General features: G+C 46.6%; 1 protein-coding gene across 2 annotated transcripts in view; it reads right to left on the minus strand.

Annotated features, from left to right (window-relative positions):
• The window catches only part of HAUS7 (HAUS augmin like complex subunit 7), a gene marked incomplete at its 5' end in the record, with an annotated part of 217,766 nt that overhangs the window by 49,001 nt on the left and 147,462 nt on the right, over nt 1-21,303 (minus strand). For both annotated transcript variants that reach the window (XM_082263028.1, XM_082263029.1), the window contains one exon: nt 5,410-5,471. In XM_082263028.1, the coding sequence (XP_082119154.1) occupies nt 5,410-5,471 (62 nt within the window). The remainder of the gene's footprint in view (nt 1-5,409; nt 5,472-21,303) is intronic.

A 21,303-nucleotide genomic window follows, 5' to 3' on the forward strand; every position in this document is an offset into this window, starting at 1 on the left:
TGCCCACGCCATGACACTACCACCACCATGCTTCACTGATGAGGTGGTATGCTTTGGATCATGAGCAGTTCCTTTTCTTCTCCATACTCTTCTCTTCCCATCACTCTGGTACAAGTTGATCTTGGTCTCATCTGTCCATAGGATGTTGTTCCAGAACTGTGAAGGCTTTTTTAGATGTTGTTTGGCAAACTCTGTGGCCTTCCTGTTTTTGAGGCTCACCAATGGTTTACATCTTGTGGTGAACCCTCTGTATTCACTCTGGTGAAGTATAAAGAGAAAATTCCCCTATTGTTGGGACTTTTAAGGCACATAAATATACAGATTCAACGATCTATGCAAAAAATTATGAAGTTTATTAAAGTGACAAACATAAGAGCATAAATGTTAAAAACATTACAGGCGAAAATGTATGCATCAAGAATATAAAACCGTAACCGTGAATGATGAAGGTTGTGGCCCAATATATTTCGGAAAATCAATTTCCTTCTTCAGGGGCAATTCACAGTAGAGGTATTCTGATAATAGAGATAACAATATAATTAGACCCACCACACATACTAAGTAGGATCATCATATATAGTATAGCTATTACACTTCAAACACATTGGCCAGCAAGTACATTGTTAATATATGTTTTTTCTCTCCTCCCAAGAAAACAGTTGGAAAGAAAACACTTACATGGTTATTCTTGTCATACATATGGAGCCTGTAGGGTAGCTAAAAGCAGAGCTGATTGACCGCATATGTAAATCCACTATCATTGATATCCATACATTCCAGGATTTTTTAGGGGACTGATGTATTAGAATAGTGATTGTGGGGTAATTTGCATAGAAGCCCCCCAGGTTTTCCAGTCTCTGTGGTCACCTGAAGTCCCAATGTTGGCTGCAGCACACAGGAAGCCGACAATGGGGGCCAGCTATAAGGAAAAAGTATATAGACAGGATGTCTTGATTAGTTATTTGGGCTTAATATAAGTCTCCAAAAATAGACATCTGGATCAATAGGGTATTCACCAGAGTGTCATGTATAGGGGCATAGAGGTTGTAGTTACCTGTGTATGATAGGACCCACCGATTCCACATACGAGATCGATCAGCACAAAATGGAGAGTGTGGATAAAAGTGCTGGCAATGTGGGGTGTTAAAATATTACCTTAATTGGTCCTCAACTGCCGGCAGCTGGTGCTCAGCCTACGGGGCTTCCTGGATCACAAGCGCCATGACCGCCCCGTCATCTGTGTGCGTATGACAGACCGTCATGACGCTAGGCGGAACCGGAAGTGGCGCTTGCGTTCCACCGGCACGGGTCACGTAACCGGAAGCAGAGAACTGCTTCCGGTTTGTGATTGGCTAGGTCCGCCCATGTATGCAGAGGACTGCAATGGGTAGGGCCAGCCAGGGACAATGAACGCCACTAGGCGATCTGTCTCCCCGTGCCGGGGTGGTCACAGAGATCGGGAAACAATGGTGTTTCCCGATTGTTTCCCGATCTCTGTGACCACCCCGGCACGGGGAGACAGATCGCCTAGTGGCGTTCATTGTCCCTGGCTGGCCCTACCCATTGCAGTCCTCTGCATACATGGGCGGACCTAGCCAATCACAAACCGGAAGCAGTTCTCTGCTTCCGGTTACGTGACCCGTGCCGGTGGAACGCAAGCGCCACTTCCGGTTCCGCCTAGCGTCATGACGGTCTGTCATACGCACACAGATGACGGGGCGGTCATGGCGCTTGTGATCCAGGAAGCCCCGTAGGCTGAGCACCAGCTGCCGGCAGTTGAGGACCAATTAAGGTAATATTTTAACACCCCACATTGCCAGCACTTTTATCCACACTCTCCATTTTGTGCTGATCGATCTCGTATGTGGAATCGGTGGGTCCTATCATACACAGGTAACTACAACCTCTATGCCCCTATACATGACACTCTGGTGAATACCCTATTGATCCAGATGTCTATTTTTGGAGACTTATATTAAGCCCAAATAACTAATCAAGACATCCTGTCTATATACTTTTTCCTTATAGCTGGCCGCCATTGTCGGCTTCCTGTGTGCTGCAGCCAACATTGGGACTTCAGGTGACCACAGAGACTGGAAAACCTGGGGGGCTTCTATGCAAATTACCCCACAATCACTATTCTAATACATCAGTCCCCTAAAAAATCCTGGAATGTATGGATATCAATGATAGTGGATTTACATATGCGGTCAATCAGCTCTGCTTTTAGCTACCCTACAGGCTCCATATGTATGACAAGAATAACCATGTAAGTGTTTTCTTTCCAACTGTTTTCTTGGGAGGAGAGAAAAAACATATATTAACAATGTACTTGCTGGCCAATGTGTTTGAAGTGTAATAGCTATACTATATATGATGATCCTACTTAGTATGTGTGGTGGGTCTAATTATATTGTTATCTCTATTATCAGAATACCTCTACTGTGAATTGCCCCTGAAGAAGGAAATTGATTTTCCGAAATATATTGGGCCACAACCTTCATCATTCACGGTTACGGTTTTATATTCTTGATGCATACATTTTCGCCTGTAATGTTTTTAACATTTATGCTCTTATGTTTGTCACTTTAATAAACTTCATAATTTTTTGCATAGATCGTTGAATCTGTATATTTATGTGCCTTAAAAGTCCCAACAATAGGGGAATTTTCTCTTTATACTTTAATCCAGGGATGTGGCACACTTTTTGGACTACCTATCACGAGCAAACTCCATTTATTCACTCTGGTGAAGTCTTCTCTTGATTGTTGACTTTGACACACATACACCTACCTCCTGGAGAGTGTTCTTGATCTGGCCAACTGTTGTGAAGGGTGTTTTCTTCACCAGGGAAAGAATTCTTCGGTCATCCACCACAGTTGTTTTCCGTGGTCTTCCGGGTCTTTTGGGGTTGCTGAGCTCACCGGTGCGTTCTTTCTTTTTAAGGATGTTCCAAACAGTTGATTTGGCCACACAATGTTTTTGCTATCTCTCTGATGGGTTTGTTTTGTTTTTTCAGCCTAATGATGGCTTGCTTCACTGATAGTGACAGCTCTTTGGATCTCATATTGAGAGTTGACAGCAACAGATTCCAAATGCAAATAGCACACTTGAAATGAACTCTGTACCTTTTATCTGCTCCTTGTAAATGGGATAATGGGGGAATAACACACACCTGGCCATGGAACAGCTAAACAGCCAATTGTCCAATTACTTTTGGTCCTTTAAAAAGTGGGAGGCACATATACAAACTGTTGTAATTCCTACACCGTTTACCAGATTTGGATGTAAATACCCTGAAATTAAAGCTGAAAGTCTGCAGTTAAAGCACACAATGTTTGTGTCATTTCAAATGCATTGTGGTGGTGTATAGAGCCAAAATGATTAGAATTGTGTCAATGTCCCAATATTTATGGACCTGACTGTATATCTGGATACAGTAAGTGGGTACATATATTATTATGGGAAAATACAAATTCTTTATATGAAACTGTTGTAGACTCTTACCCTGACATAGATCTTCATTATCTGTTGGGTCATGCTGGCCACTTGTACTGATGTAGGACTCATTTATGCTTTTTCTTTTTTGTGTTGTTTTTTGACACGTGTCATGCTTATACTATGTTGAACATTTAAATAAATAGAATAAAAAAAAACAAAAACCCCCCCCAAAAAAAAAAAAAAAGGGATTGTAAAGTCTCATTTAAAAAAAAAAATAAATAAATAACAAACATATTATACTTACCTGCTCTGTGCAGTTGGTTTTGCACAGATCAGCCTGGATCCTCCTCTTCTCAGGTCCCTCTTTAGTGCTCCTGGCCTCTCTCCTCTGTTAAGTGCCCCCATAGCAAACAGTTTCCTGTGGGGGCACCCGAGCTGAGTCACAGCTCCTTGTGTCCATTCAGACAGGGAACGGTGACCCAGCTTAGCCCCCTCTCTCCCGATTGGCTGGCTGACGTGGACAGCAGCAGGAGCCAATCACTCCTCGCTGCAGTCTCAGCCAATGAGGAGGGGAGTCGCAGGCAGTTGAGACACCCCTGCAACATCCCTAGACAGGGCCGCCATCAGGGGGGTACAGCCCATACACATGTAGGGGGCCCAGGCATCCCGAGGGGCCCCAAACAGGGTTGGGTTGCAACCTGCCCCCCCACTAGCCCTCACACACAGCTATAGGCCCTGCCCTCCCCTGTTCTTCAGCTGTTCACTCTTGGACAGGAGGGTTGGCATTTACTAGAACCGTTCACCTTTATTTTCCTGGGATGGAGAAGATGGGACTGGAGGAGGAGGACATTGGATGAAGGAGGAAATGGGACTGGAGGAGAAGGAGGACATGCGACTGGAGGAGGATGATGACATAGTAGGTGGGCCTTAGGGAATAAAGGCGGTCGGATCCATGGGAGGGGCCCAGGCCTAAAACTGTGTAAGGGGCCCCAAAATTTCTGATGGCTGCCCTGTCCCTACATAAAAATGGGTTTCGGTAAGTATTAGGGGGCTGATGCACACAGAAGGATTTATCTTAATTCATAGAATGCAATAAGATAAAAAAAAAAAAAAAAAAAAAAACTTATGCCTTTACAATCCCTTTAATTTATAACACTTCCCACTCCCCCCTCCCCCGCTGCACTAAGCTGTTGTAAATGTCTTCTCCTGCCACTCCCACCAGCCAGTGTGACAGGTCACCCACTTCAAAATTTCACTACACAGTCCTGGAGTCTGTGTATCACCATAATGCTTACAATGGTCAGCATGGCCATCTGGCCAAACTGACCAGTGAGAATCTCATCTTTTATCCGGAACAATATAAAGCATCTCTAAATCCTATAGCAGAAATTTCATATATTACAGCTTACCAGTCCTTAGATGTGAGGGCTGCTTAAGTTTTCCTTTTTCAGGCTTACCCCCCCCCCCCCCTTTTATTTTCACCTGGCGATCATGCATATAAAGTACTTCCTGTCCCTCAGTGGCTACACTTATTCCAGTGCATCTATGGAGAGAACCCTGGTTGCCACCATGTGTGACTACTAATAAATCTGCCTTTGATCGTATCAAATAGAGCTAGCTGATCAGTTTGTAGAAGCGGAAGAAGATTTTTTGTCTTTAGTTCATCTCATAGCAAATAGGAATTGCATTTCTGGCAGGAATGGGCACTTTTTGTACTTAATAAAAATGTTCCTATCCTGAAAAAAGAAAATTAATGCAGCCATCACACCAAAGGACTGCTACGCTGCAATATATTACATTTTAGTGCTTGGGTTTAGATATGGTTGAAATCTGAAGCAGGGGGACCACAGACATGTTAATGACAAGTTCACATAAATGCCCCCCCACTTGCTCCCTGCAAAAAACTATCAAAGTTTTAATGGTTTTCATATAAAGATAGAATATAAAGACAGATGACAAAACAAATACCTTTATCAGATCAATGTCTCCTTCGTGGCACAGCATTAGCTCAAAGCCAAGTTTTGCCATTTCTGTCATAAAAGAAAAAAAGTTGATGTTAATGTAAACCCTCACCTTGTAAAAAAAAACCCATTCAGTTTAAAATTGAAATAAAAGGCAAACCATTTGTGCATAGATCTAAAAAATATAAATATATTTTTTTCCCTTTTTTATAAATGATCACATACTGTATCCTCTGTTCTCAGCTGCATAAGAGCTAGGGGACGAGAAATAGTAACATACTGGTCTTCCCAGTGAATGGCTGTGAAGGGTGGGTTGTAAAGGACAAGTCTGATCTTTGGAGGAGAGTAGGCTGAGTTCCCAGCACATATAGAAAATGGACCATGCTGTGGTGCTCCCATGCCTAGGTGTGGTCCGTTTTTGGGAGGAAAGCAGATGGACTGGCAGGAACACCAGAGATTTCACACAAAGGAAGCAGGATACATTTTCTTACAAGTACACGGTACAGCAGCCACATATTAGGAATATTAAATGTTAGGGTAACATTATTTAAGTACGCCTTGTAACAATTCACATTTTTATACATTAAATAATTTATTTTTCATATATTCAAATTATTCGGTACTGGCATTGGATATACCTAGTAATACATATCCTATATTAGTTTAAAAGTGATACATTCCTCAAAGCCGAACCCTTCTTCATCGATTGTGGGATTGCCACGCTATCTTCAAGTACTGAAGTACTGGTCTCATGTTCTCGCTTTCATACATGGAGTAACAAATCTATTGCTCCCCAAGGACCCCATACTTCTCTTCGGTTGTCCAAAGATGAACATCCCTCCAAAAGAGGTGACAATCCCTGAATCTTCAACACCATCATCAATGGATCTTGCTTGGTCTTCTCATGGCCCGCAGACGGATACTCAAACATTGGATCTCCTCTTCCACACCGACCATTTCGGAACTTTAAAATGATCTTAAAGCTCTCTTACCTCAGAGAAACACTGGACATTTCTTTACAGCCTGACCAATCCTCAAAATGATATGAATCCTGATGATGCTCCTTTATCAATGTCTCCCCCCCCCCCCCCCCCCCCAAGAGAGATGAGATACAACATTCTTCCATCTGGTCCTCTGTTTTATCTGCAAAGAAAAACCATACCTCTTTTCCCATACTCAACAGTTAAGCTACCCTTCTTTTCACGTTCGCCTCCCTCTCCCCCAATTAATATTTTTATTGGTATTTCGCTATTCTACCGTAGTCCATTTTCTCTGGGACCTTGCCATTTATATGTTAAGTATAGGTAGGCATTTTTTTTTTTTTTTTTCTTTTGCTCTCACAGATTAATTGGACGTCCAATATTTATCCAAATGGGCAAAGGCCCCCTTAATCACAGCTATACAAGAGTTTTTGCAGTCTATTGTTTTATAGTGTTTGCTTTGATTTCTTTTCTCTGTGTAAAGAATGCATTGTATTTTATGCTCTAATTTTTTTAAAAAACCCAATAACAATTAGTTGGAAAAAAAAGAAAAAGTTACAGTGGGTACGGAAAGTATTCAGACCCCCTTAAATTTTTCACTCTTTGTTATATTTCAGCCATTTGCTAAAATCATTTAGGTTCATTCTTCTTCCTCATGAATGTACACATAGCACCCCATACTGACAGAAAAACACAGAATTGTTGACATTGTTGCAGATTTATTAAAAAAGAAAAACTGAAATATCACATGGTCCTAAGTATTCAGACCCTTTGCTCAGTATTTAGTAGAAGCCCCCTTTTGATCTAATACAGCCAGGAGTCTTTTTGGGAAAGATGCAACAAGTCTTTCACACCTGGATTTGGGGATCCTCTGCCATTCCTCCTCGCAGATCCTCTCCAGTTCTGTCAAGTTGGATGGTAAACGTTGATGGACAGCCATTTTTAGGTCTCTCCAGAGATGCTCAATTGGGTTTAAGTCAGGGCTCTGGCTGGGCCATTCAAGAACAGTCACGGAGTTGTTGTGAAGCCAATCCTTCGTTATTTTAGCTGTGTGCTTAGGGTCATTGTCTTGTTGGAAGGTAAACCTTCGGCCCAGTCTGAGGTCCAGAGCACTCTGGAGAAGGTTTTTGTCCAGAATATCCCTGTACTTGGCCGCATTCATCTTTCCCTCGATTGCAACCAGTCGTCCTGTCCCTGCAGCTGAAAAACACCCCCACAGCATGATGCTGCCACCACCATGCTTCCCTGTTGGAACTGTATTGGACAGGTGATGAGCAGTGCCTGGTTTTCTCCACACATACCACTTAGAATTAAGGCCAAAAAGTTCTATTTTGGTCTCATCAGACCAGAGAATCTTATTTCTCACCATCTTGGAGTCCTTCAGGTGTTTTTTAGCAAACTCCATGCGGGCTTTCATGTGTCTTACACTGAGGAGAGGCTTCCGTCGGGCCACTCTGCCATAAAGCCCCGACTGGTGGAGGGCTGCAGTGATGGTTGACTTTCTACAACTTTCTCCCATCTCCTGACTGCATCTCTGGAGCTCAGCCACAGTGATCTTTGGGTTCTTCTTTACCTCTCTCACCAAGGCTCTTCTCCCCCGATAGCTCAGTTTGGCCGGACGGCCAGCTCTAGGAAGGGTTCTGGTCGTCCCAAACGTCTTCCATTTGAGGATTATGGAGGCCACTGTGCTCTTAGGAACCTTAAATGCAGCAGAAATCTTTTTGTAACCTTGGCCAGATCTGTGCCTTGCCACAATTCTGTCTCTGAGCTCTTCAGGCAGTTCCTTTGACCTCATGATTCTCATTTGCTCTGACATGCATTGTGATCTGGAAGGTCTTATATAGACAGGTGTGTGGCTTTCCTAATCAAGTCCAATCAGTATAATCAAACACAGCTGGACTCAAATGAAGGTGTAGAACCATCTCAAGGATGATCAGAAGAAATGGAAAGCACCTGAGTTAAATATATGAGTGTCACAGCAAAGGGTCTGAATACTTAGGACCATGTGATATTTCAGTTTTTCTTTTTTAATTAATCTGCAACAATGTCAACAATTCTGTGTTTTTCTGTCAGTATGGGGTGCTATGTGTACATTCATGAGGAAGAAGAATGAACTTAAATGATTTTAGCAAATGGCTGCAATATAACAAAGAGTGAAAAATTTAAGGGGGTCTGAATACTTTCCGTACCCACTGTATATATTCAACCAGACTGCTAAATACCCACTTGCCGATCGCAATACATGCATTGCCGTTTGCAAGTGGTTTATCAGGGTTATGGCTGAAGAAATTAGCAATTAGCCACTGGATCGCTTACCGAAGTGGCGGGAGGGGATATACCCCCCCCCCTCCACCGGTGTTTCTCAGGTTTACTGCTTTCACCGACACACCGGAGAAACCATCTGGTGGTGCGGCCGGCTGGTCACAGAGGCTACCAGAGGCCAGAGATTCAGTCGCTGAATGCATCTATGGCTTTGGAAGACCAGAGGGATGTAATTTCCGGTCTACAGCAGAAGTAAACAATTTTTTTTTTAAGGCAAAAGATCGAATTTCATTTTTTATCTTTTGCTTTTAAAAAGGGAAAATAAGAGGTATGGGGTCTTTTTGACCCCAGATCACGCCATAAAGTGGACAGGTCATCCTTATTTCTACTACAAGGGATGTTTACATTGGAGATATTCCTTGTACCTACCTAGCTTTATTATAAGCTTACCTGTAGGTACAAATCAGCAAGCAGTGTTTACGAACGCTTTAATGTATTCCTCAATCCCCCCAAGGTGTCAATTCAGGAGCACCAGCTGCAATGCTTTCAGTTGCAGTCTGTGCCACTTTTAAAATTGGCACCATTATTCTGGGCCTGTATACTTAATACTGCAGAACATAAGAGCCAGGGAAAAACCCTATTCTTCCCTTGCAGGCCCTGCCCATTGCTGCCATGTCCCCTTCTGCCAGACCAAAGGTGTCTAGTCCAAGGATATGTTTTGAGATCCTGGATCTTTAATGTAAAAAAAAAAAATATATACATGTTAGGTGTATGTGTGTGTGTGTGTGTGTGTGTAAATAAAATGTGTGATCAGTGATCTTGTCAAAAGGAACATGTGTGGCTATTTTCTAGTACATTTAGGCCTCCTGCACTTGAGCAGAAAAATGCCCGCCTTTGGAAGAATTTTTTATTTTTTTTATGCCTCTGAATGCAACTCTGTGTGAGCCAATGTGCCCATGCATATTGTGGCATTTAGATTTGTAATAAAAGGAACAGATGAAGTTGGTCAGGTTTATGACTTTAAACTTATATTTTTTCTTTTTTACAGCTCTTATGCAAAGATCCGACGATACACGAACAGCTGATAGGAAACCTTTGTGACTATCCATTCTTCAGCACAGTTGATTGGTCAGACTTAGAGACTGGAACGATACCACCACAATTTGAGATGGAACCAGTAAGTATATGAATCTAAGCAGGGTCTGTAGTGTTATAGAGAAGACTACTACATTCTGAGAAGTTCAATATTACGCCCTATACTGATATAAGGAATTACATTAGTGAGAAGGTTTGAACAAGTTTAAACACATTTTTATATCTAATAGATAATCTCAAAAAATATCAGTTTGGGGAAGATAGCCTCATTTATGACACTTTTGAAGAATGTAGACTGATGTTCCATTACCCTATCATGTACAGCAGGGTTCATACACATTTTCACCAATAAAATTCCATGACTTTTCCATGATTTCACGTAAATATTCATGACCTAATGTTTCATGAAATGTCTATGTATACATGTTAAATAAGAAGAAAATCCATGTCACACCCAGCATATTTTTACTAAAATAAATGACAATCTTTGTAGTGTACAGTACCTCTGCAGTTAGGGTTTAGTTTCTGGATAGAGCGTGACTCAAAATGGTCCCTTGTTTTACAGTGGATGAGATGGAAGCACCGCTGCCACAGCTGGGAGCCGGTGTCACTTCAGGCGCACGGGTGAAAAATCCAGCAATCGGATTGGAAGCTGTCAAGCACGCAGCTGCAGACTGGTGCTTTGCACCTTTAGCGTGGCTAGATAGCGCTGCCTCTCCCATGTTCGAAATGTCAAACGTTTTACGACACACACTGTACATTTAACGGACATGATACAGGAGGTGGTCAGAGGCTGCGGACATGATACAGGAGGTGGTCAGAGGCTGCGAACATGATACAGGAGGTGGTCAGAGGCTGCGGACATGATACAGGAGGTGGTCAGAGGCTGCGGACATGATACAGGAGGTGGTCAGAGGCTGCAGACATGATACAGGAGGTGGTCAGAGGCTGCAGACATGATACAGGAGGTGGTCAGAGGCTGCAGACATAATAGAAGATAGAAGAGCACAGGGGAAGCAAAGAGCACTGGAGGAGCTGAAGGGCAAGGGGGGGGGGAGACTGGAGAGAATTAAGGGGGGGGTTTGTAAAGCATTGCAGGGGGGTTGGAAGGGGGGAGCATGGAAAACTAGGGGGATGGAGAGAACAGGGGGAGAGGGGGGGGGGGACTGGAGAGCACTGTCTGGGGGGAACTGGAAATCACTGAGGGGGGAGACAGAAAGCAAGGGGGGGGGGGGGGAAGAGACGAAAAGCACTGTGGGGAGCTGAAGAGCACCGAGGGGGGGGGGGGCTAAGAGCACGGGGGGGGGGGCATTTTTACATTCAGCGTATAGCACTGGTACAGGTAGGTGTCCTTCCGGGTCCGCAGTTTGACCTTACTGCCTGTGATTGGTTTGTTATCTCCTGGCTGTTATTGCTGCTGCTGGCCAGTCACAGTGTCTCCAGGCAAACCGCAGCCGGCCCTCCCCGCTGCCTGATTGGTTCACGATCATCTCCTCGGCTGCTGCTGGCCAGTGACAGCGTGGACCCGGAAGCGAAGTAAATAGTATGTGGCACTGGCAATAAAATAACATTAGGGAATAAAATAATGAATTAAAATAATTAAGCATCCGCTCCCCGCTCCTCCACAGTAAATAATTTCATGACTTTTCCAAAACCTTAGTGTGTTTCCATGACCTTTCCAGGCCTGGAAAGTGTCATTTACAAATTCCAAAACTTTTCCAGGTTTTCAAGGACCGTACAAACCCTGCAGCATGGATTCATGAAAAATCGTTCTTGCCAAACCAATCTATTAACCTTCTACAATGAAGTGAGCTGCCACCTAGATAAAGGAAAGCCTGTGGATGTGGTGTATCTGGACTTTGCAAAGGCCTTTGACACCGTTCCCCACAAACGCTTACTGTACAAACTAAGGAAGGTAGGTATGGACCATAAGGTGAGTACCTGGATAGAGAACTGGCTCCAGGGGAGAGTCCAGAGGGTGATGATTAATGGGGAGTACTCGGATTGGGCGGGTGTGGAAAGTGGGGTCCCCCAGGGTTCTGTCCTGGGACCAATCCTGTTTAATTTATTCATAAATGATCTAGAGGGGGGATATCTAGTACAATCTCAGTATTTGCAGATGATGCTAAACTAGGCTTGCCAATATCTTCTATGCAGGATGTGGAAACCTTGCAAGCGGACCTGAACAAAATAACGGGGTAGGCAACTACATGGCAGATGAGGCTTAATGTTGAAAAATGTAAAGTAATGCACTTGGGGGCCAGAAACCAAAAAGCAAGCTACTCACTAGGGGGGGAACCTCTGGGTGAGTCTAGGATGGAAAAGGACCTGGGGGTACTGGTAGACAACAGGCTTGGCAGTGGCATGCAATGCCAAGCCGCTGCAAGCAAAGCCAACAGAATACTGGGATGTATAAAAAAGGGGATTCACTCCAGAAATAAAGAATTTATTCTCCCGCTCTACAAGACTCTGGTCCGGCCACATCTGGAGTATGCTGTCCAGTTCTGGGCACCGGTCCTCAGGAAGGATGTGCTGGAACTGGAAAGAGTCCAGAGAAGGGCAACAAAAATAATTAGGGGAATGGAGGACATCAGCTATGAGGAAAGACTACAAGCACTGAACCTATTCTCTCTGGAGAAGAGACGATTGAGGGGGGATCTGATATCAATGTACAAATACTGTACTGGAGACCCTAGCATAAGGAAAAAACTATTCAGAGAAAGGAGATACAATAAGACACGTGGCCACTCACTAAAACTAGAGGAAAAGCGGTTTAACCTTAAAGTGCGTAAGGGGTTCTTCACTGTAAGAGCGGTAAGGATGTGGAATTCTCTTCCACAAGCAGTCGTATCAGCAGGGAGCATTGATAGTTTCAAAAAACTATTAGATGGGCACCTTAGAGACCACAACATAAAGGGGTATACTATGTACGGTTAAAAGCAAACACACACACACACATCATAGGTTGAACTGGATGGACTGATGTCTTTTTTCAACCTCACTAACTATGCAACTATCTGTACCTCGAGCCACGCCAGAGAGGCAGCGGGAAATTAGGGAAGTTAACAAGTGGCTGAAGAACTGGTGTAGTAAGGAGGGGTTTGGGTTCCTGGAGAACTGGGCCGACTTCTCAGTCGGCTACCAGCTCTTTAGTAGGGATGGACTGCACTTAAATGGGGAAGGTGCAGCCATACTGGAAGAGAAGATGGCCAAAAAGTTAGAGGGGCTTTTAAACTAGGTTATAGGGGGGTTGGGAGGGTCTTGATGTAGAATTAGCCAGCAGGGAGCAAGGTACAGTGGGCATTAGGGGTAGGGTGACCAGGAATCCAAAACCCAAGGTAGGTAGGCTGAAAAAAACGAAAGTGCAGCCTCATAACATTGAACGAGGATACACTATGCTACCGTACAAAATTACGAGGTTTGTATACCAATACTAGAAGTCTGGCCAACAAGATGGGAGAACTGGAGCTGTTAATATATAAATATGCTTTCTTCTCCACGTATTCTCTCCAGCATTTTTCAGTGAAAAAGATTCTAAGAAAACACTGGCATATATTACAGAACGATGGAGTTCGGGTCCGATTTTGCCGGACACCCCTCCTGCGATCTTAAGGGGAGTACCGCCACTTAGATTACAGGTCACTCCAAATGTAATTGACCCCCCCCAACACTGTCTTTTTTCCAAAATAGGGGAGGTTTTTTCCCATGCAGAAGGTGTGCCATCTGTAAGATTAACGCTGTGAAAGATAGGAGAGTAGATTCCTTTCAATTCAAATCCACTTGTCAAAGATTTATCATCAAACCCTTTGACCCCGTTCACACTGGGGCGACCTGTCAGGCGACCTGGTCGCCTGACAGGTCGCCTGCCATAGAGAAGCTGTGGACCCGTTCTAATAGGAGCGACACAAGTCGCTCCGACTTAGAAAAAGGGTCCGGAGCTTCTTTGGGGCGACCTGGAGCGACCTGCATTGACTTCAATGTTATGAAGTCTGTGCCGGCCGCTCCGAGGTCGCGGTGCAAGCTGCGCGCCGCGACTTGTGAGGTCGCCCCGGCAAGTCGGATCGCCCCAATGTGAACGGGGCCTTAATTTCATGCACTACTAAGCATGTTGTGTACCTTATTAGGTGCCCTTGCGGTTTGGAATAACGGAATTTTTGTAAAATCTTACCTGTAAAATTCCTTTCTCTGAGTCCTCCGACAGTCGCCGCCTCTTCATATTCGTCACATATGGGGTATTAGACTTTGCTCCGAAGGAGTAGGCAACAGAATATGTTAACATTAAAGCTTTTAACATATCCCACCCTCAAGGGGTGGTCCCCTCAGTCAATACCCTCCTACTTCCTGCAACCATATCTCAGTTTTAGTGGAATAGCAGTAGAGTATACAACCAAACCCCAAAAGAGGGGCGGGGGCGGCGACTGTCGGAGGACTCAGAGAAAGGAATTTTACAGGTAAGATTTTACAAAAATTCCGTTTTCTCTTACGTCCTCCGACAGTCGCCGCCTCTTCATATTCGTCACATATGGGGACGTCCCAAAGCAGTGCAAACATGAGGGGTGGGAAACGCATCCGCGCCGAAAAGGCAACGCAGTCTCCGCATCAAAGAAAGGAACCTCACCAAAGGAAGGAACCCAGCTGGGCAACAGGAAAAAACAGGTGCTCAACAGGAGCAACAACCCAGGAAAAGACAAATAACGAGGGAATAAAAAACTTATCCCAAAAGCCAGTGGTCCCCACAAGGGACCCTAGGGCAACGCCGCACTAAGAACCTTGCGGCCAAAGGAAGCATCCGCAGATGCCTGAACATCTTTGTAGAATTTTGTGAAAGTGTGCACGGTCGACCAAGTCGCCGCCTTACACACCTGGGCTACAGAAGCCCCATGACGACAGGCCCAAGACGTACTCAGAGATCTAGTAGAGTGCGCCTTCACAGGCACAGGGGGAACCTTCCCCTGCAAAGCATAGGCCTGTTCAATGGTCTGCCTGATCCATTTTGCGATGGTAGAGGCCGACGCCGCCATGCCCTTCCGAGGACCCTCTGGAAGAACAAACAAGGAATCAGTCTTTCGAAAAGACTCAGCCGATTTAAGGTAAACCCTTACCGCCCGAACAACATCCAGAGAATGTAATCTCCCCTCCTTAGGATGTTTAGGCTTCGCGCACAGCGAAGGCAAGACAATATCCTCATTAAGATGGAATTCCGAAACTCGTTTCGGAAGAAAAGAAGGATTAGGTCGCAAGACCACCTTATCCAAATGAACAACCAGATACGGAGACTTGCAGGACAAAGCTGCCAGCTCCGACACTCTGCGAGCCGAAGTGATCGCCACCAAAAAGGCGACCTTTTTGGACAACATAGACAACGAGATCTCCCTGATCTGTTCAAAAGGAGCACGTTGCAACACAGACCGAACGAGATTCAAGTCCCAAGGGGGCAAAGGATCCCTCCTAGGAGGAACCAGATGCCGCACACCCTGAACAAAAGTGCCAACCAAGGAGTTGGAAGCCACGGGGACGTTGAAACAGAACGGCCAGCGCAGACACCTGACCCTTTATCGTAGCCAGCGCCAAACGCTGATCGACACCCGTTTGAAGGAAGGACAGCACTCGGGAAACCGAGTACGTGCGGGGTGAAAACCCCCTGGACTCACACCAGGCAAAATAGGCCTTCCAAGTACGGTAATAAACCTTCCCCGAGGAAGACTTCCTCGCGTTGATCAAAGTATGAACGACCTCTGGGGAGAGACCCTTCTCCTTCAGGACCTCGGTCTCAACAGCCAGGCCGTCAAAGCCAGCGACTGTAAAGCAGGATGGTATATCGGTCCTTGAGACAGGAGATCGTCTCGAAGAGGCAGACGCCACGGGGCGTCGACCGCCAGATTCACGAGGTCTGCGTACCAGGACCGGCGAGGCCAGTCCTGTGCCACAAGAATCACCGTGCTGCGTTCCGAGTGTAACCTGCGAAGGAACCTGGACAGCAACTGAATCGGTGGAAACGCGTACATCAGCCTGTACTGATGCCACGGGGCCACTAACGCGTCCGACGCGTCTGCCCGAGGGTCGCGCGTCCTTGCCACGAACCTTCTCACCTTGTTGTTGAGACGAGACGCGAACAGGTCCACATCTGGAAGACCCCACTTTGCGCACAACATCTGGAAGACAGCCGGGTGGAGAGACCATTCCCCCTGATCTAGGGTCTGGCGACTCAGATAGTCCGCCTGCCAGTTCTCCACCCCCGGAATGTGAACCGCCGTTATCGCCGGGACATGAGTCTCGGCCCAAGATAGAATGTCGGCCACTTCTCGAGCCGCTCGGGCACTCCTGGTGCCCCCTTGGTGGTTGATGTAGGCCACCGCCGTGGCATTGTCCGTCTGCACCCGAACCGGGCAGCCCTGCAGCCGGTCCGTCCAGCGATGAAGACAGAGACTTATCGCACGCAATTCCAGAATGTTGATCGGAAGGGAAGACTCCCCCTCCGACCAAGTTCCCTGGGCGGACAGAACGCCCAGAACACCACCCCAGCCCGACAGGCTGGCATCCGTGGTGATCACCGTCGACGAGATAGGACGAAACGACTTGCCCCCGGACACCATCGGGGACTGAAGCCACCACAGAAGGTCTCTTCTGGTGCGATGACTCAACGAGAGTTGAAGATCCAGAGATTGAGGTCGCCCGTCCCACATGGACAGGATCTCCGCTTGGAGACCCCGCGTGTGAAACTGGGTGAAGGGAATCGCCTCGAAGGCCGAGACCATCAATCCCAGACATCTCATGCACGTCCGCAGAGACGAGTGCGGAACGTCCCTGAGGGACCTGACTTCCTCCTGAAGAGTTCCGAGTTTGTCTTCCGGCAGGAAGACCTTCGCCTGCACCGAGTCCAGAATCATTCCCAGGTAGGGAAGACGAACCGACGGACTCAGTGTCGACTTTTGGAAAATTTATCGTCCAACCAAACTCCTGCAGAGTTTGCATCGTGACAGACAGGTCCTTCTCCAGACCCTGGCTGGTCGCAGACCGAACCAGAATGTCGTCCAGATACCCCAGGACAGAAATGCCCTGGGCCCTCAATAATGCCAGAACCGGTGCAAGCACCTTGGTGAAGACCCGCGGAGCCGAGGCGAGACCAAAAGGCAACGCCACGAACTGGTAGTGATCCTCCGCAATGGCAAATCTAAGGTACCTCTGGTGACCCTCGAAAATGGGGATGTGAAGATACGCATCCTTCAAATCGATGGAGGCCATGAATTCCCCCGGAACCAGGGCAGCCACCACCGACCGCAGGGATTCCATGCGGAACTTGCGAACCCGCACAGAGCGGTTCAGAGCCTTCAAGTCCAGAATTGGACGAACCTTGCCCTCCTTTCTGGGCACGGTGAACAGATTGGAATAAAACCCCCGAAATCTGTCCCGATGAGGCACCGGAACTACCACTCCCTGAGCCCTCAGGTCCCGCACCGCCAGGTGCAGGTCCCGTAAACGCTCTGGAGACAGTTGAAGATTTGAGGGAAAAAATCTGCTCTCCGGCCGAGAGAGAAACTCGATCTTGTAACCAGATCGAACGATCTCCTGAACCCATCTGTCCCGCACGCGGGCCAACCAGGGCTGAAGAAAACCGAGCAAGCGTCCCCCCACCCCAAAACTGGGTGAGGGCGCCCCTTCAGGCCGCACTGTTATGGGCAGCGGATCCGGATTGACCGGACTTCTGTTTACCAGACCAGGGCTTCTTCTGAGAGCCTTGACCCTTGAACGGTTTCCCCTTGTAGTGCGACCGAAAGGCACGAAAGGACCCCTGAGGGGGCCGAAAATTAGCATGCTTCTTCCCAGAAGCCCCCTTAGCCTTGGGGAAATGGGGCAAGAGAGTGCTCTTACCTCCGGTGATCCCCTTAATCAACACATCCAAGGACTCCCCAAAAAGGCGAGACCCATCATAAGGCAGATTGGCTAAGGTCTTACGTGAAGACTGGTCCACCGACCAACATTTCAACCAAACCAGGCGGCGAGACAACACCGCCACGCTGTGCACACGTGCAGCCAACGGGACTAGGTCCAAGTCCGCATCACACAGATACATGACACCCTGGTGGATTTGATCCACCATATCCAGGGTCGCCGGCGAGGCCAAATCGGCCACTAGGACGCGCCTAAGCATCTGCGTTCAACTTGCGACCGCCTGGGCCGCCATGAGAGAGGCAAACAGAGCCTTAAGCATAGAACCCGTAACAGAATAAGTATGACGGGCAAGAGACTCCAATCTCCTATCCGTGGCATCACGGAACACAGGGGAATCCTCTGCAGGAATCGCAGTGGATTTGTTTAAAACCGCAATTGCGTGATCCACTGGGGGTGGCACACACCACCTTTCATCAGTGGAAGGCGAGAAAGGATAACGCAGCTTGAACCTACTTGGTACAGCAAAAGGTTTGCGCAGATTGCGCCATTGTTCCTTAACAGCTCGCTGAAAATCATCATTGCAGGGAAAAACCTGCGGCGTCCTGCGTTTTCTCTGCGTCCCATAAGCCGCCAAGGCAGCGGGGGGACACACTTCATCCTGCAAACGCAGCGTTTGTTTTATGGAAGCAATCAATTCATCCATGATTGCAAGCTCTTCAGGCGAGCCAGGGGGAGAATTATCAACCCCTTCAACTTCAGCCTCCACCTCGGACCCCACTAGATCCAGGGAGGAGCGGACCCCGATAAGGAGGCCCCCGCCATAACAACCCCATCACCTTCACCCTCAGAATCAGAGGAAAGAGCAACTCTGGGTCTTTTAGTAGATTGAGCAGCCACCAGCATCTGCACCTGAGCAGCAAGGCCAGCCACAATAGTGGCTAAATCCCCCCCTGGGGGGGAAACAGCGGTCCCCTGGCTTTCCACCAAGGCGGTGGGAAATTTGCCCTCCTAAGAATCCATTGCCCCTATAACAAATGCCGGATAATAAAGGGTTAACTGCCCCTTTAACACGCGCGGCGAGCGCAGCCCACCGCACCACACACAAGCACAATGAGACCCCCACAGGGACAATAAAACTGACACAGGCAATGGATAGGAAGGATATAACCTGAGGAGACCCTCGCCGCTGCCTCGATCGGTGTTCCTGGAGAAGAGGAAGTGATGCTGCCAGGGCGCTCTATGAAAGCCTATGGGAGGCTACAAGAAAATGGCCGCCATGCATGTAGAACATGCGGCCGGAGCGAGTGTAGGCAAAATGGCGCCGTTTGGCGCCGAAACCGCCACTCCACAGTACAGTAATGCACACATGTCTGTATATAAAAAAACATGTCAGATCGCCGCAGCGATCACTGTATAATGCCCAAACATGCCACAAAACATGCCCCACAGCACACAGCTTCTCACACTGACAAGGCTGACACACACAGTGTCACACAGCTCCCCCCCCCCCCCTTGCAGCCCACAGCATGCAGCCGAGAGATAGGGAGACAAACAGTGTGAATAGAGGCAGGTTACACAGTCCCAGACTGACACCCCCCCAGACAGACAGGTCCCCACATAAATACACTTACCTCACAGTGGCGTGGGGGACCCGCACAGGCGAACAAGCCGCTGCACGAGGCAGGGAGAGTCGCATACAAGACGCACAGAATGGGGGTTAAGAAACCGCACAGCGTCCAGTGAGGTAGCCACCTCACCAATCATCCCTGCACCGAACAGGGATGGGTCGTTCACTGTGCCAGGAGCGTTACCTGGCTGAACGCTCGATGGCAGGCTGGGAAGCCACTGACCCACGACCTGCGACCAGGGGGATCAGCCGAGACCCAGCCCGCATGATCCTCTTCATCCGAAGAACTAACTAACGCTGACAAAAAGAACAGCTAAGTAAAAGGTAGAGAGAAAACTCAAACAAAAAATCAAAAAAGAAGAAAGAGGCTGGGGCACAAAGCCCCAGCACAGAGAGAGCCAGCCACTCCTGACAAGCTAGACATTAAAACTGAGATATGGTTGCAGGAAGTAGGAGGGTATTGACTGAGGGGACCACCCCTTGAGGGTGGGATATGTTAAAAGCTTTAATGTTAACATATTCTGTTGCCTAGCTACTCCTTCGGAGCAAAGTCTAATACCCCATATGTGACGAATATGAAGAGGCGGCGACTGTCGGAGGACGTAAGAGAAATATAGGCCGCACCATCAGAATGTTACATGTTCGACTTAAGGAACAAGCAGCCAACATCATCAAGGGATACCCCAAACATAGTGTTTCTAGGCATTATGATCTATGCCATGGGAGGAACCCAGCAGGCACTACTTTTTTGGGGATTGACAAGTTCTCTGGGAACTGGAGAGGGAGCAATAGGACTAGGGCGGTTCCAAAGCTTGAGACCAATTGGATTTTTAATGCCAAGACGTACACCCCACACGGCTCATATCAAATGGGATGTGAACGCCTTTATTAGTAATGCTTGATGTAATATTTATTATTGATCCTTTTGGTATGGTTTGTTTACATATATTTTTTATCCTTTTTAATTTAGTTTATATATATATATTTTAAATTGATTTATAGTTATTGTTCACATATTTAATCATGTAAACCCTTTGTGGTAATATATTCTTACATTGTGGATTTATGTATACATTTACAATTCAATTTGTAAATGTGCATTAGTAATTTAGTTTTCACCCACAAGATGGCACCCGTCCTGGTAGTCATGCTTACGATTATGCGCTGGCTCATTAAATGTTGTGACCTGGTTGATTCCAGCTTTGTTTTGAACACCTTTGTTTAATAGGAGAAGGTTTGTGATATAAATATAGAAATATATCAATATCCAGAGTGATATTCATCCGTGAGTGCTTCCTTACTGTTGATGGAACGCACCGTGGTTTAGTTCCTGCTTCCTCTAATTTACTCCGCGCCGCCCAACCTCCGATGCATATATTGAGCTGACAGCAGAACGTGGCCACACCCCCTGACGTCAGATGAAGAAACGCGTAGGGAGGAGCCAGTTACGCGTGACGTATGCACCATAGGAGGACGCGGCGGCCATCTTGTTGGTTATCGAACTGGAGATCTTGATGTGAGACGTGTGTTTTATCATCTTTTATGCAAGTTGCCTACTTTATTTCTATTAAACTTCTGTGAGACGTACTACACCATGAGAAGTGTTCTTTGTATCATCTGAGGTAACACTATCTGGCCCATTGTAAAGACCTGTGAGGAGACTATTAGGTAAGCCTAGGATTGTACCACCTATGTGAGAGCCCCTGCTATATTGGCCTTTGTAATGAGGGACATTTCAATCCGGTAAGAGGCTTCACATTTGGGTGACGATGGTGGTTCCTCTATTATTCACAGAAGAGTTGAGCATTTTTTGGACACTATCTTTACATTGGCCTTTCCTTATGGATATGGACTTTGACACATGTTTAGCGCTACACCTCTTTTTACTATTCTACTGATCTACCATTCAGGATTTTGTATTAGCTGCTCTTTTATGTGTGTTTTTATGTGTTTAATACCATAATTAGGTTGGCGCAGTATATTATCATATTTAATGTATGAGGAGGATTTTGATTTTGTGGGAATCTCGGACACTTGGTTTGACTGC

Source organism: Pelophylax lessonae, assembly GCF_965119305.1.
Source record: "Pelophylax lessonae genome assembly, chromosome: 7".
In the NCBI taxonomy this organism is placed as follows: Eukaryota; Metazoa; Chordata; class Amphibia; order Anura; family Ranidae; genus Pelophylax; species Pelophylax lessonae.